At 40.9% G+C, this 17,026-nt stretch overlaps 1 protein-coding gene across 1 annotated transcript; it reads right to left on the bottom strand.

Moving 5' to 3' along the window:
• Positions 1–351: 351 nt before the first annotated feature.
• On the bottom strand, positions 352–15,629 carry cwc22 (CWC22 spliceosome associated protein homolog). Its single transcript, XM_080903651.1, has 20 exons — positions 15,529–15,629; positions 14,740–14,796; positions 13,524–13,747; positions 12,133–12,428; positions 10,886–11,140; positions 10,420–10,548; positions 9,931–10,099; positions 8,792–8,845; positions 8,541–8,676; positions 7,987–8,193; positions 7,836–7,898; positions 7,652–7,750; positions 6,143–6,224; positions 5,565–5,625; positions 3,249–3,326; positions 2,536–2,688; positions 2,312–2,439; positions 1,938–2,039; positions 1,465–1,640; positions 352–1,138 (listed from the first exon to the last, which is right to left on the bottom strand). The coding sequence occupies exons 2-20, from the start codon at positions 14,792–14,794 to the stop codon at positions 570–572; spliced, it is 3,036 nt and encodes a 1,011-aa protein (XP_080759777.1). The 5' UTR covers positions 14,795–14,796; positions 15,529–15,629; the 3' UTR covers positions 352–569.
• Positions 15,630–17,026: the final 1,397 nt, after the last annotated feature.

Here is a 17,026-nt window from a genome sequence, read left to right as displayed (position 1 = left end):
ATGTTTATTGTAAACACAAATACTGCTCTCCCTCTTAAAAAACGTTTGGTTCTGTTGCCTTTTTCTTTTTATAACAGGTTACATGTCAGCTAAAAAAAAAAAGACGAATGAAATAAAGTAAAATAAAAAAGCCCTCAGTGCTCTCGGTGTTACTGAGGTTTCGTTTGCTCCGAGGGCTAGAACGTGTGTAAATGCTTCATCAATCCTGTTGTGCTAGTTATGAGATTGACCTGCAAACGTGCACGGCAGCACAGAGAAAACATAGTTTGGTCTTTTGCGTTTTGAGAGTGAAAAAATGAGGACAGTAAAAGTGTTGAGCGATGGGTCACAAGTCAAAAGAGTTCAAACAGGTACAGGTTATAAAAAACATCGAATGCAACTTTAATGGGCTTTTTTTTCATTAAGTATTTCATTAAAAACAACAAAAATCAATAATAAACAGACAGAATGGAGAATGGGGTCAGATCCACAGCACCACAGTTTGGGCTGAGGTACAGAGGGGTCACAGAGGGGTCACAGAGGGAAAAGACTTAAAGTCATTAGTCCATCACTGCTCCCGCGATGAAGACTTATCTCCTCCTCCTCCTCTCATCTCTCTCTCTGTTCCGGTCTCTGTTCTCTTTATTCCTCTCTTTGTCCCTCTCCCTATCCCTCTCCCTTTCTCTCTCCCGCTGCTTCTCGCGCTCCCTCTCTCTCTCTGCCTCATTCTCTCTCTCCCTCGCTCGCTCCCTCTCTCTCTCTGCCTCATTCTCTCTCTCCCTCGCTCGCTCCCTCTCTCTCTCTGCCTCATTCTCTCTCTCCCTCTCTCTCTCCCTCCCTCTGTCTCTCTCCCGTCCGTCATCTCTTTGCCTGTCCGTTTTTCGTCTCCTGTCCTCCACCGCCGCTTCCTCCTCCTCTTCCGATCTGTCGTCTCGTCTGTTCCGCCGGGCGCCGTCGCGTTCACGCCCCTCCGGGTCATGTGCGCGCCCCCTGTCGTCTTTCTTCGCCCGCTTCTCGCTGTCCTCATCATTGTCTGCTCCGCGTCCAGCTCGCTTCTTGTCTGAAGATTTCTTCTTCTTGTCCTTCTCTCTCGTTTTCTTCCTCCCCTCATCACTTTGTCCTTTCCTCTTCTTCTGCTTCCTGTGTTTAGAGTCCGAGTCTGGAGGACAAAAAGTAGAAAGAAAAAAAACAAACAAATCACACGTTGTCTTTTCTGAAGCAGCAGCTCACATAAATGAAAAACTGTAAAAATTCAGACATTCAACTGAACACAAACATGGGTTTAATAAAACAGAAGGAGACACTCCTGACTACGTTGTTTTATAACAGGAATATTATATTAATGTTACAATATTAAACCTCCCAACTACTGCAGCACTGCTGTGAGCTAGAACAACAAACTGACAATAACACAATGTGCCTGCGTATAAAAGTGAAATAATGTGATTTTCTGAAAGTAAATCTTTAGGTTTCAGTCAGGCGTACCCGAGCTGCTCGAGGAGTCTGACGAGTCTGAATCTGACTCGCTGGATGAGTCGGAGGAGGAGGAATCTGACGAAGAAGAAGACGAGGACGATGTCGAGGAGTCCGATGATTCGACTTCCTGGTTCTGAGTCATGATCATCTTTGGCGCGTTTTTCAAATGTTCCCTCAGCTCATCACTAGGAGAGAAAACGATGTGGGAGAAATGTGAGAGTTCAGTGTTTCTGTGTGAACGTAAACTGCTACATTCATCATCCAATGACATTTTAGATGCAGCGAGAGTCCCACACTTTGAGGCCAGCAGAATTTAACAGAATAAACAACCATTATTTATTGCATATATTAGGAAAGCACTTTACAGTGCAGTTTATTCCAAACCTAACACAGTTAAGCTAAAAGTTTTCTGATTCTGTTTGTAAAAAAATGTGACAGCCATGTTTCTGTGTTTATGCTGTTTCTTGAAGTGTGGCCCTTACGTGAGTCCTCCCAGTCCAATAGAAGTGAAGAAGTTGATGGCGAAGCGAGTGTTTCTGGGATTATCACGAGGAAAGAGACCTTCAAAGAACGGCTGCAGGGTCCTGTAACACACGCAGAGGTCATGATTTATTGTTACGTCCTACTTCATTTATGGGCTCTTTAATTATCACTAGGAGCAACAGTAGCCAAATAAGAGCAAGAAGTCGCATTTTTCTAATTACGTTTCCTTAAATTTGATTTATTACCTCACTCGACTATATCATTAACATTTAAATGTTTTCTGAGTAAAAACTTTGGCTGCCTCTGCAGCAGCTTTAGTAAAGTACAGTTTGAGTGTTGTGCGTGGCTGTGGTGGGAGTGTGGGTTTTCGTACTGGTCTTTCAGCCTCTGGTTAAGTTTTGGCAGACCCATGTAGGCACAGAGCTCTTGGAATAGGATCTTTACAAAGATCCTGCTGGACGACGTTGTGGTGTCCTCGCTCATCTTGATGCACTCCAACACCTGTGTGAGACACATTCAAAAGACAGAGAGACGGTCTAACCAGAGTGGAATGAGTTTCATGGTCACGCTGGGGAGGATCTTTTTTTGTGTCCTTACACTCCACGGCACAGAATCTGTGTAGAGCAGGTGAGCGAACAGTCGCGCCACGTTCCTCAGTTTGTTGGTCTCCAGTCGGTGAATCGTGTCATACTGCTCCGAAAATATCGCCTCGAAACTCTCCATGTACTCCTTCTTCAAGAGACAGAACCTCTACACACACACACACACACACACACACACACACACACACACACACACACACACACACACACACACACACACACACACACACACACACACACACACACACACACACACACACACACAGTTAACAGATAGAAGCAGTGCTTCGCATCAAAATCAGGTTGAATGCTCTCTTTAGTTAAATTAACTACAGTGAAACTTAAGATAACAATAACAAAAAAGATCTGAGGTAAACATGACACATGGCCAATAAACATAAAAAGCTTGAGCACTTCCTTTTAGTTGTTCTTTTCTTTTAAAAAGTGCACAACAAGATTTATATGCACCTCAGTGAAATGGTGACATTCATCGTGCAGAGAATAGAAATACCTAACAAATATCTATGAAGGGAAGATGGAAAACAACCGACTCTTTGAAGCAGGTTTCCCTAAAGCACCACTGTTCGCACGATTGTGGAGATGAAGAGTGTGTGTGTGTGTGTGTGTGTGTGTGTGTGTGTGTGTGTGTGTGTGTGTGTGTGTGTGTGTGTGTGTGTGTGTGTGTGTGTGTCTGCGTGTGTGTCTCACCCCAGCCAGCAGGCCAAAAAACTTCTCGTAGGTCCTCTGCTGAGCGCAGCAGTCCAGGATCATGTTGCACAGCTCCTTCTGTTCATACAAACACAACTCTTTCATTAACTACAGTCAAACTACGGCAGTCACATCAACTTGCAGGCTGCGGCCAAGCTGTCAGTGGTCCTATTAGGAGTTCATTTAACATTTGTAGACTTTTGATAGTGTAGTCAGAAGGTCTCTGTGCACTCTGATGTTTCTTATTATTTATGACCGCACTGTTTCAGAGACACAGAGGAGACACATCTAAAGATAACATCCGTCAATAACAACTCGTTACATTACTGTAAGTGTTTTATTGCTGGATGATTTTCATTAAATGGCCTGCATTTGTATAGCGCTTTTCTAGTCCATAGGACCCCAAAGCGCTTTACACTACATTCAGTCATCCACCCATTCACACACACATTCACACACTGGCGATAGCAAGCTACATTGTAGCCTCAGCTGCCCTGGGGCGCACTGACAGAGGCGAGGCTGCCGGCCACCGGGCCCTCTGACCACCACCAGTAGGCAAACACGGGGTTAGTATCTTGCCCAAGGATATTTGGCATGCAGCGAGGATGCAGCCTGGGATCGAACCACCGACCTTCTGATTAGTGGCTGACCTGCTCTGCCACCTGAGCTACCCCATTAGTGAAATTTTGTTTAGTTTCATCTGCTACCACTTTTCCAGCGTGCTCTTAGGCAGTGTAGATATTTTTATGCCTTTTTCTCTCCTCTGTCTCACCAGAACAGCACCTCCTCTTTGTTCCAGACTTCCCGTCATACAAATTACAGCTTTCCTCTCCTGATTAACAAAACACACACTTTAGCAGTGTGAAATGGTGCAGTGTCTCTCTCCATGTAGCATCAGAGCTTGTGAGTGAGTGGGGTTAGGCTGTCATGCTGCATTTAAGCCATTGTAAGGGAACAAATGCTTATTTATAGGGTTTCAAAAATTACGTTTACCTCCTATAGTGGTTCTTACACCTGTATGGCCTGCTAGTAATGCAGTTCTAGAGACTGCCCTACTAATCCACCACGATGTAAACAACACAGACCAGCTGAGAATTATCATCTGGGTTTTTGTTCAGATCAATTTACAAATGATGCCTTTAGACCTCTAATTCTGCCATGAAAGCTGTGAAATTGAATGGAAATATGTTTTTTTCTTCAACAGTGAACTGAGTCAGTGCTTAATATCTCGGTTAGTTTAGGTCCAGACTTATATTCCATCAGCAGCTCAGTCACGTTTCACCTTCACCTTACTCTGGATATGAGATCGAACATTTCAGCCTGCATGCCAAAAATATACTTTTGGTGGAAAGGGGAGCAAACCACATTCGTCAAGTTTCAAAGTATTAACATTCTTAGGCTGGTAGGCTGACTGAAAATAACAATCTTTAACACTGGACCAAAGGCAGCCAAACAAAAGGTAATTTTTCAACCTTTGGACTGTATACCATCTACAGTATGTTAACTACCATCAAAAGCTCCTTGATGCTGTCAGGTTCAATCTCATGTCCAGCTTCTTATATTAAAACAATAAAAGACAAGAATGCTGCCTAAGACACAAGTACATATAAACACACTGTCATCACTTTCATTACATGACTAACAGAACGAGACGCTTCTTTTTCAGTCTCTTACAGGTTTCGACCACCAAAACACTGGTTGTGACAGTGATACAAACAAACACACACACAGCTGATTGTCCTCTGTAAGAGTTTCTCACCACATCCACACACACAGCTGACCTGCACCTGTCACCCTATGAAACCTACTACACGTAATTATCAGCTCAACCTCCATTACAGGAACACAAAAACGATTACAGTGGTCCCTCGAGTTGCGTTCCAAAATTAACCCGCGATAGGTGAAATCCACAAAGTGGCCAACTTATTTTTTTCTTTTTACAATTATTATAGATGTTTTAAGGCTGTAAAACCCCTCACTACACACTTTAAACATTTTTCTGACAGGCATGAACATTTTCACACTTTTCTCTCTTATTTAAACACAAAGTTCAAACCCTCGTAGAAAAAAAAAGTCCAGTATTATAGAAAGAAACCCGCGGCTGCCTTTGACGGTGCAAAACCCCACGGTTTCAGCTCAATTCTCATTTTTGATGGCTAGCTGAGTGTTCAACAGCTAGCCATCAAAGGATGCACGCCAAGTTTTCACCCAAACTTCAGTATCACGATAGTTTTAGATTAATCCTCTGTGGACAAACTCACAGCGATGAAACTTTACAATTGTGCGTTTTCAGTGTAAGTCTGTTTGTGGACTCACCGTTTGGCTTTCCGGGAAATCCATCTTAATCAGTTTGTGAGCACACTCCTCAAAGTCCAAGCTGCAAAAACAATCAATCTATTAATCAATCAAACAATTGATCACAGGTGTACAATTGTGAGCTCATGCTGGTGTGTTTCTTTTTGTGTCGTTTAATCAATCGGCTTCACTTTTTCATCCTGTTGTCCAAGCTTGTGAACCGTTCTTCAGTGAAACCATGGTAACGAGGTTGCTCATACACAGGTTTCTATAGCTGTCTTTGTGAGCGCACTCTGTGGCCTAATACATTTCCTAGCACTAAACTCTTAACCAGCCTTGAACAGGCTTTTTGAAGGGAGGATTAGTCAGAGTCCTCGCTCCTAAGGTTTTAAATTCAAACAGGTCCTCAGAAAGACACACGCACGCACACGCACACACGCACGCACACACGCACACACGCATGCACAGCCTTAATTATCAGTCCAACTCCATCAAATATAGTGGGAGCTGTAAATAACTGCCAACACCCGCAGAGAAAACTACGTCACTCACTGTATGAATGTGTATTTTTAGGAGTGTGTTCCACCGTGTTTGTGTACCTGGACTGGATAGCGAGGTAGATGGTTCTTCTGAAAGCAACCAGGTTGACTTCTGTCTTATCAAAGATGGTGACTTTCTCGTCTTAGAGGGAGACAAACACAAAGGTCATCTTTAAAAGGGAGCTGATTGGATGTGTTAAATGTGTTAAAATCAGAACAGGAAAAATGTTTAAAAATCAAAATAGTTCAATGTAAACACAATCAGTTCTTAATGAAATGTCACCTGAGTAATTATCGTTCATTAGTGCAATATAGGATTTACATGAACCAATGATGCAAGTAATCTAGTTTAATTGGGGTCACACAGCATGCACTTCACTTTTAATTATACTCAAACTTAGTAATTACTTGCTTATTACTTGTCTTGATGTAACGGTATTAGTTACATCAAAGGTGCCACCAAAAGTGAGTCAGTGACTCATGTTAAAATGGCCACATTCACACATGAAAACAACATATTTACAGTGTGGTACAATAACGGTTCATATATAGGTTACGTATTATTTTTGTAACTCATACATTTGGATAAAGTCCAGGCTAAAAATTTGTGGTCTGGTTCTTCAGTTTGATAGTCAGCTGCAGTTTGCTTTCTTTTAACAACTTTTGCTAATCGGAGCTGAAATTAATTTAACCAAATTAACTAGCAGGTATTTCTGTTTGTGTAACACCCATACAGTTTATGGATGAAGGTTGCTAGCACACTCTTGTTTAGATATAGTCACTCCTGGGCAGGAAAAAAACGACAGCATAGCAGCGCCTAAAATGCTCATTGACTCATTGATGTTATGTTTTTAAATGCTTTACTGTCCGTTCTCCTGTAGCTGCTGTACTCAGAACTATATTTAGTTAGTGCTAATGCTTTTAGTGTAATGCAGTCACAGGAAAAAAATGTATTAAAAAAATTACTCCGCTGCTTTTACTGGCAGCTAATTGTTTTAAATATTCCAAGAGGTAATGAGCCATTCGATGAAAGTCTGGAGGCAAAAAACTCCAAACAAATTTCTCAGCAAGCTGGCCAACTCCTTTTACAGAGCTCTGCTGTGTTTGGAGAAAAAAAGCCTTAAAAGTGAAAATAATCTGGACTGTCCAAGGCATGACAGATAATTGGAAATTACAGAAAGATCCTCAGTACAACAGTTCTGTTAGCTGGTTACACTAAAGCTGAATCTGGGCTGAACATCAAGCTATATTGCCCTAGATATTTGTCTTTGCTTACAGCCCTGGAGTCAGAATCTCCCTCCATTTTCAAGCTTATAAATTATATTTCTGAAAATGTAAAAATAATTTATTATGGAACAGACTTGGGGGTTATTTCATGATACCATCTCTCAAAAAAGTCTTTAGTCTAACTATTTATTATTTGTGATGTTTAAAATAAATATCACTGTGTTATTTTGTCAGATATCAATACAACTGTTTTCACAGGCCAAGTGTTTAAAAAACAATCAAAAAAAGCAGACTGACTCTTTTAGGCAAGAAAGCCTCAGCAGATTAACGTATTTGTCTCACCATCTCCTTCCTCCTCATTCTCATCTTCCTCATCATCGTCGTCATCATCACTGCCATCTCCCTCCTCCCCTGAATCGCTGCTACCCTCATCCAGGATATCTGAAATGATGCACCATCAAACTTTGGTTAAGCTGTAAACGAGCAGACAGGTGATTGGACAGTTCAGAGTGTGATGATTTCTTACCTCTTTTAAGAGTTTTATATTTTTCCTCATTCTCCAGGAAGTCTGGATCCATCTTAAATACATCTAAGTGAACAAACACACAAAGACTGTGTAAACATTTCTGAAAAGTCCCATGACTCCTCCCTTCCTCCCACTCTCCCTCAGGTCTTACTGAGGATGTCCTCGGGGTTGTATTCGTCATCTAGCGGCAGCATGTGAGTGAACTGGTCATCCTCATCCACCAGATCCAGGCCTTCTGGGATTACTGGATGATCTTTGAAACCATCCTTCCTGATAGCAAACATCACCTCTATCATGTACTGGACCCTTTTGTCAATGGTCGACTCATGGAGGACATTCCTAAGACGCTCAAATATGGCTGGAAAGAGAAACAGGGAGAATGTGCATAAACTTTCTGAATTCTGAAATTCAGAAAAATTAATTCTCACAAGTATTTCAAGAGAAAAGAGATGACAACGCGAGGAGAAATAAAGTCTCTTAGCAGTTAATACTGTTGTAATGAAGCAAGAAAACGCCACTTTTTTGTGTGAAATCACAAAGGCAAAAGTAAATTCTCCAGTTTTCAGGGCTCAGCCATGTTTGAAATGGCTGCAATTTAAAGTTTTAAGTTGTTATCATTTGTTGTTCTAATTAAAGAGCTCAGCCTACACCATCACCTCCCACCATGAAGAAAGAGACAGTTATAAAGCTGCTGCTTCAGCGTACCGTTGATTCCTCGAGGGGACACTTCGGTCAGCTTGAGACCACATTCCTTCAAGAAGGAAATGGCGACCTCCACACTGTCATCAGTTGGACGCTCGAGCAGCAGAGTGAGCATCTCCAGACACAAAACCTCGTGGGCCTGAAGGCGAGTGACATCAGAGCAGAAAGGGACAGAAAAAGCACGCACCCAATTAGAATCTGGACGTCAACCCTCGAGCCCTCGGTCAGTATTTAACTTTGAAATCGGGACCTACCACGTTCTGGTTGATGAGATGAGCCACGAACTTCGACGCGGTCAGGCACTGTTGCTAGAAAACAAGATGAAGATTTTAATGCATGACTACTGCTGATAATTACTCAAACACATTTAATATCAGTGTCATAAAAAAGACATTTCTGCCTGTATTTGTTACAGACAATTTAATTTTGTACAGATTGTTCAAGCCTTCAAGAGATCATACTAAAATTATCCACAGCAGGTAGAAACACACTCTGGACTGCGTTCACAAGCTTCCAGCACTGCCAGTTATTTCTCTTATTTAGATCCAGTTTCTTTTTTATCTCAGTAATTTGGACACATGCGGCATCAGTCTGCTCAAATTGGAACATTTCCACCTCTGTCACTTGAGAAAGGACTTTTAGATTCAGACTGATTCTCATTCAAAACCTATTCTCAAATTAATAAACAGAAAAGGAGGCCTATTTTTAGCCTCTTACTCCAGTAATACGCAAAAACAAGCATAAAAAGTAGAATATGCAAAGTCCAACTGATGAAGGTCAAACAGACATTTGAACTGCCTCATGTCCCACCATAACACACATGCTCACAGCGCTTGCTGTTTGTTATAATACTGTAGACAGAAGTTTCCAAAGTAATCAATTTTAGTCATTAATATGCAAATGAAAGCAGCAAGGTGCTCTAATATCTAATCAGATCATCTCCTCCACATGCAGCATCTGTGATTTATATATGATATGCTATTCATGAGTCACTGTGTTTAGCAGTGGCAAGATATAAAAAGTTATATTTTTAATACCAGAATGACAGGTGCATCATTTGGAGGCATCTTATTCTTTGTCTTTATGAGAAGAATGACATGAAGATGACTGTTAAGTGTTATTAATGTTTTGTCTTCTGCTGTAATTTTCCTAAAGTCACTGTCCTTCAAAACACAAAAGTGAGCCTTTGGAAGTTAAACAGACTGCGCACAGGGTCATCCAGCCTCAATAAGTTTCTAAAGTGCTGCAGTGTGTATTGGTCAGATGATCTTGTTTACTAGTCCTGGACTTCAATGTTCAGATGTTATAAGTATCTGGGCGTCTACGTGTGACAGTAACACTTCACTATCACTGTTTGTGGATCACAAATCAACGGCGACAGACAGATGGGTACCTTGAGGTTGCGGCGGTAGCTTCTCCTGAAAGTCAGGATGAGACGTTTAAGGATCAGCTCTCCGATCTGAGGGAACTTTGAGTTGATGATGGCAACGACAGCAGCGTAGACATGAGTGAAAATGGGAGAGGCCGTCTGAGCCTGCAGTATCGAGCGAGCCAGCAGTCCCCTGACAGGCAAAGAAGCAGTTACAGGGAGTGCGTCAGTCACGAAGGTCTTTTTTCACTCTCTTTAATCAATCACGCTAATCTGGAAACTTGAAGCTAATAAGGTGTTTGATGTCTGTGCAAAAATTACAGGCCTCTGCTGCACAAAGCCTTATCGTAAAATGTACACGAATGAATGCATTTTCACTCTCATCCGACAGATACAACAAACTCCATTTGACTTCAAAGGTCATTGAAAATCTAACACTGACGTCTCATTGGTGTGTGTGTGTGTGTGTGTGTGTGTGTGTGTGTGTGTGTGTGTGTGTGTGTGTGTGTTCACCTTCCCCTGACGATATTTTCCTGCAGCAGCTCCTGGATGATGTTGATAATGTTGGATACGTTGACTTTGTTGATAAGACCGTTGATGGACTTCTTTAGAGCTTCCCAGCTCATCCTCTGATAGGCCAGGCTGTATAACAGACAGGGTGTCATCAATTACATGCAGTTCTTTAAATAAACAGCTTTTTTTTTTTTAAACTGCAGTTTTACTGCAGGTACATTTGTAATGAATGCAACTAATCTGATTTGTTTTACTACTGTCTGTTATGCAGTTAGGTGCAGGAACAGTTTATAGTTTGGCATGGTGATGTGTCCAAGTATCACAACAGAATAAAAAGAAAAAAAGTGTTTGAACACTTCTAGTGTATAAACATTTCAAAACATTCACACCTGGACTTGGACTGCAGCTTCCAGTGACACTTTCTAATCTTAGTGTATAGGATTAAAGTACTGAAATGCTCTCTTACCTGCTCTTGTCAGTGATTTGCTGCTGCATCAAGCGCAGCTTAGCGGGAGGAATATAAGCGCCTCCAGTCCTCGTCAGGATTGGATCAAGCTCCTCCTTTTTCTTTTTGACTGGCGGCTCATTGGCCGCAGCTGGTCCCCTGTCAGCCAGAGGGGAAGCGGAGCGACCCCGCCTCCTGTGATCTGAATCAGCCTCTCGATTGGCTCGTCGGTCAAAACGGCCATCTCTGTCATCGCGCCGATCATCATAGCGATCCCTGCAGCAAAGAAGAAACAAAGGAGCAGGTTACTTATTTAAGTAACACTTTTCCTTAAAAGAAAAAACTCTCAGGTCTGAATATGACTTGATTAATCCAGAGAAACCAAATCATATCAACACCGTTATGCTGAATTGGATTTTTAAAGTTTTCGTTTTAGCAGGATTTATAAAAGTTGCCAAGCAGCTGGGAATCTAATGTCTAATAGGGCTGTGCGATCTGACCAAAATCTCATATCCCGATATAAGACATCCATCGTCCGATATCGAATATAAATCACAAAAATTTAACATTTTCTGTCAGTTCTGTGAATCTCGGGCAGCTCGACATGCGTGAAGTGTTTCCAGCTGGGCGTCGTGTAGTCGAGTGTTTTAACTGATTCATGAAACTATACATTTTTAGACATAAGTTGTAACGGCCACCGTTTTCTTTGTGAGCATTTATTACACGGCGTGCTGCGAGGAAAAGCCTGTTCTAACGTTTGAGTCTAAGGTTTATTTTTTAGCACCTGGCGGCTCTTTTTTACTTCTCATCCGTAAAAACACTCTACATACTCTTTCATGTTATTCCGTTTATTTTGAAATGTCTCAACAGGATCTTGAGCTTTATTGTGAAAGGTTTATGTGGAAAATAAACAACCAGACGTGCTACCGTTGTTGTTGCTAACGACAACGCATAAAAACAGCCGCTTGTCCGTCCGTAGTGTGGTTATATTAAATATAAGAGAAAGAGAGAACTTTAAGAAATTAATATAGCCACTACAGTGACCATCAAAACCATGAAAAAATATTGCCGTAAACTTTGTTTTGTGACACCACGAAACAAACGATAGTGTAAAATGAAACAATAGATGCTTTTATATCGTCATCCGATATATATCGTACAGCCCTAATATGTATGTATGTATATATATATAACTTGTTAACCCATATGGACTAAGGGCCACATCGGTGCTAAAATGAACACAAGCCAATCACAAAAGCTGCCTTTACCGTGCATAACGTCTTCTGTCATAACGGTCCCTCTCCCTGGATCGGGATCTGTCACGTCCTCTTGACCTCGACCTCTCTCTTCCTCTGGATCTCGACCTGTCCTGTCCTCTGGATCTTGATCTTGATCTCGCCCTCCCTCTAGATGTAGATCTGTCCTTTTCCCTGGATCTGTTTCTGTCTCTTTCTCTGGATCTATTTTTCTCTCTGGATCTGGATCTGTCCGTATCCCTGGATCTGGACCGATCTTCTTCCTTGGACCTGGATCTGTCTTGCTCTTTGGATCTTGATCTTGATCTCTGGAACAACAAATAAGCCCAGTGACAGCATTATTTTTTTTAAGTTTTCATGTGTTAAAATGATTTGGAACAATCTGAATGCAAGAATGATTTGGACAACACGGAGAACACCAGAGCAGCACAAAACCAAGCTGTCATTTTTAAAAGTTTGAGTTGAGCTGAAAAAGAGAGACAACCCAGCAATGTGAAGTCGGTCTGCCTCAGGTCCTGCATCAAGTAAAAGCCTGTATGCACCTGGGGAGCTCGTGTCTAAGCTGACAGTAATGGAAACAAAGTCCTCTTTGATTTGTGATTCTGTCAGTCAACAAGTTAAATCTTTATTCAGTGTCTTCTTCACTGGATGCACTCATAAATCAGGCCAGCTGACACTAAACATGCTACTGTGTCTTACATCGGTGCCTCAAGCTTAAACTGGGTCCTGTTCTCATGGTAACCATCTCTTCAGACCAAGCAGTTTTTCACACCAGCTGTCCAGAACTGCAGCCTGAATAATCTACTGTGCAACGTGCAGACTAACGCACAGCCACATTTTCAAATGCAACATAATCAAGTAAATAAGCCTCTTCTTCAGGTACTTTATTCAAAACTATTCTGACATTCAAGATCACTTTTAGGCAAGAATAGTAACAAAATGCTTCAGTTCCCATTTCCACACAAAAATACACCAACTGAATAAATACTGTCAGTTCCTGAACTCTTCTTTGGACAGTATCTAAAACATAACATGGATCACTAAACTCCGTTGACCAAAGCATCTGACTGCATTAACTTTTTAAGATTTTGGTGTTTCTGAATTTCTTGTTTTGGCTGGATAATTTTTATTACTGCCGTGAATCTCAACTATTGTTCGGTATAGTTGGGGAAATCAACTTACTTACTCCACCTACTACTAATGGCGTTTCTCACTCCAAACTCAACATTTTTGATTGATGAGGAATTATAATATACAATATATATATTTAGAAATATAAAAAAAGGCTTTCAGCATATGTTTCACCCTCTGTAACTGTCTGAAAGCACCCGATTCTTCCATTTCTACCGTAGTAGTCTGTACATTATGAAATGTGACAGACTAGTAAAAGCCACATTTCTTACTTTGATCTGAGCCACGCTGCTTCGAATCTTTCTCAGTGCTGATGAATGATGTTCATCCTCATCACTGCTGCTGCTGCTGTCTGAACTGCTTGAGGATGGGCTCCTGGAGGGCCTGCGGTCCACAGGACTTGGCTGAGGGGACCGTCGCTCATTGGGGCTTCTTTCAACTGAGCCAGCCTGCTGGGGTCTGCCCGATGCTGGACTAGACTCATTCTCTGAAGGTCCTGCAAAGAGAAAAACAGATCAAGAGCAGTATTAGTATATCCATTCAATATATCCTTCTTCTTCCACTTACCCAATTTAGGGATACTTTGGGGCAGAAGGCAGGGTAGACATCGAACAGGTCACCAGTCTCTCACAGGGCTAACCGGAGACCTATGCTTTGGACTATGACTATTCAATAGCTACGTCATAACCGCAAACTTTGCGAAACTTGTTAATCCATATGTCTGGTGGCCACGTAGGTGAAGGACACTCAAACAACTAAACAAATAAAATGGACACCAGCTAACCACAAAAACGCACATCTATCTGTTACCATTCGTACCATGCACCCTACAGCGCAACCTAATTACATGTTGCACCAATAGATTCTTCTCATGCATTTCAGGCTACTTTTTCACTGCAGTTTTTGAATTTATCAGTGAGAGAATAACAATCATCATCTCAACATAACAGATAATAATTATAGCATCAATATAAGGACTCACAAATGTCAGCAAATTCCTGATGGGAAATTGCCAAAACTTTTAAAATGGACGTGTAGGAATGTACAAAGAAGATGAAAAACTTGAGACAAATATATTTGCCTTTAAAAAAAATGACCACTACAAAACTGGAGGGAAAAGGTCCGTGTATTTTATTTGCTTCTATCAACTGGTACCGAATGAAAAACATGTACACACACCCACACATTAATTTAGACTTAATGTACCAGCACAAACACAACACGTAAATTATGTCGTTAGCGCTACAAAGGTTCACCGCAGAAATCTAAATCAGGTCTAACGGGTGGAAGTACACCAGAGTTCCCAGCAAGGGGTACAGAGAAAATATACAGAAAGACCCAGCTGCTGGATTCAAACCCAGGACCTTCTTGCTGTGAGGTGACAGCTAATGATTGCAGCACCGTATTGCTCAAGTATAACGGATGGAGATTAAAGCGACTCTTATTACAAGAACATTAAGTGTAGGGTTCACAGCAGCATTTACTCACCACTGTTTTCTCTCTGTGCAGGACTGGGACTTCGACTTCTGTCTGCAGAGTCCATACCTGGAAGGGAGGAAAAAAGACAACTAAGACATTCACTTTGATAGGAAAAATGCAGGTTTTAATTAAAGAAACATTTTTTTCTACAAACCCCGTTACATTAGGAAAAAAACATGTTGATGAGTTAATAAGATTTTATGAGACTTTCTGACATAGTACTCTGACACGATTAACGTATTTCTACGAAAGACTCTGTTTACAGACTTGTTGATCTGACATTAGTCTGCTCCAGATAAACTTTACATGAAATCACCAATACTCAATGCAGAACAAAGGATACATTTACTGTATATTAGCCGTTTTGTAAGTGATTAACGATAAAATAAGAGGGACGATGACTTCCTGGTAATGTTTAATCGCCGTACTGAGAGTCAAAAAATTTCATTGCCAACGGACGGAAGAGGTAACAATATGATAACTGGGCATTTCCTGAGGTAAATATTACCAAATGATCAAGTTTGTACGTCTTAATAGCCGATTAAACACATTTTGGGAAGTTTTCTTGAAACGGCAACACCACGCGTTACTAAAACGTCTTTTCAAATCAACTCCTCAGTTTTATCGCCATGTGTGTTAAGCTGAGCTAAAGTTAGCTTGTGTGCTGTCTCGGCTACTGCGATCTAAGCTTCTCGCTACTATTTGCTGTCACTAAAACCTTTAAGATTTTATTTCCTTAACACTTTGACAGAAGGTCTGTCCAGCTAAATTGCTTTGTTTGGGTTTTAATGTCCTTACCATGCAATTTCCCGGCTTTCCTTAAATCACTGTCGTTCGTCTGGCGGAAAACTTCCTATAATAACCAACATTACTTCCGGGTGACAGATCGCTTCCGGATTTCACAATAAACGCAGCTTGTGAAGTTTGGTTTACTGTTTTTGTTGTTGTTATTTTTCTTTTCCAGTTTAACTTTGTTTCAGGATTTAACATTTATAAATAAAGTTGTAACACAAGAAATAAAGTGTATAAAATAAAATAAACACACATGGCCTTTTGTACACATGAAATTTGTTCATTTATTGTTTCATTTTGTTGTTGTTTTTTAATTTTCATGTCCTCAATTGTACACACACAAACTTCTTTTGTGTGTGTACAATTGAGTAAGTACGGGCCAGTTGCTTGAAAACAAGACAACAACTGTAAACAGTTGACTTTTTTCCTCAGAATTCTGGAAAAGAAGAAAAAAAGACGTGCGCACTTTTTTTCCCAGTGGCCCCAATCCTATTAAATAAATATTTTAAACCTTATGTTTAAAATATTTGAAGGAAGTTTATATTCTCCAGCACAGGCCTTCAGACATCAAAACGATTTGAGCCTAAACGGAGGGAATAATAACACATAAAATACAACCCTGTTGGTGTATCCATCACTCTATTGCATACAGAGATGAAAGAGGAAAAAACACATAGTTTCTGAGTTATTTATAGCAGTGTGCTCGGGTTTAAAAGGCCCCCGACGATGACGTAGTCTCCGCGGTACTTAAGCATCTAGCTAGCACTACTAAAGAGGAGCATAAAAGGAGTAACGTGTTTCAGTTCAAACACAAAATTTATAAAAGCTCAACACGCAAACACACACTTGCTAACGGTAAAACTGGCAGAGAAAATAATAAGAGTTAAGTTCACTCAGAGATGGAGAGCAATGTAAGGAAGAGAAGACAGGAAGAATACCAAAAGGCAAGTACTGCTCAGCGGTATTTGATAAAGTGGAAATTTTAAAACCTGCATGTAATGCCCTCTTTTTTTTTTTTGAATGGCATATTAGCTTTGTATATGATATGAAGTTGTGAAACAGTCCAGGAAAACAAACTTAAGTATACTAACTTTGTGTTAGCAGTTGAGTGCAGGATAAACATGTTAGCTAGCAGTAATGGGATTTAAAGTAAAGAACAGTGTGTGTGACTGGGGCACAGAGGCTGTGGTGCTCATGGTCATATTTACGTTACATAAAAGGTAGCAGAGATTCATCTAAATGTAAGTTTATGATTGATTCACAGAATTCCACTAACTTTATACTGTCTATAAAGACGGTATAATAGGGAATGGAAGTCAACTAGGATATCTCATGAAACATCTTACATTTTGTGGGATTCAGTTGTGTAAATTCACAAAGAGCAGCAGGTCAGCTGGTCGCAGCTTGTACGCAAGGAAAATCTATTGAAGCTCACATTAGAAATGATTGTGAGTAGTGATTCTTTTTCCCTCTGAACTGAGCCACGTCACTACAACCACAGCAT

Source organism: Rhamphochromis sp. 'chilingali' (assembly GCF_963969265.1).
Source record: "Rhamphochromis sp. 'chilingali' genome assembly, chromosome: 14".
Taxonomy (NCBI): domain Eukaryota; kingdom Metazoa; phylum Chordata; class Actinopteri; order Cichliformes; family Cichlidae; genus Rhamphochromis; species Rhamphochromis sp. 'chilingali'.
This window is presented reverse-complemented; position numbering and strand designations above follow the sequence as displayed.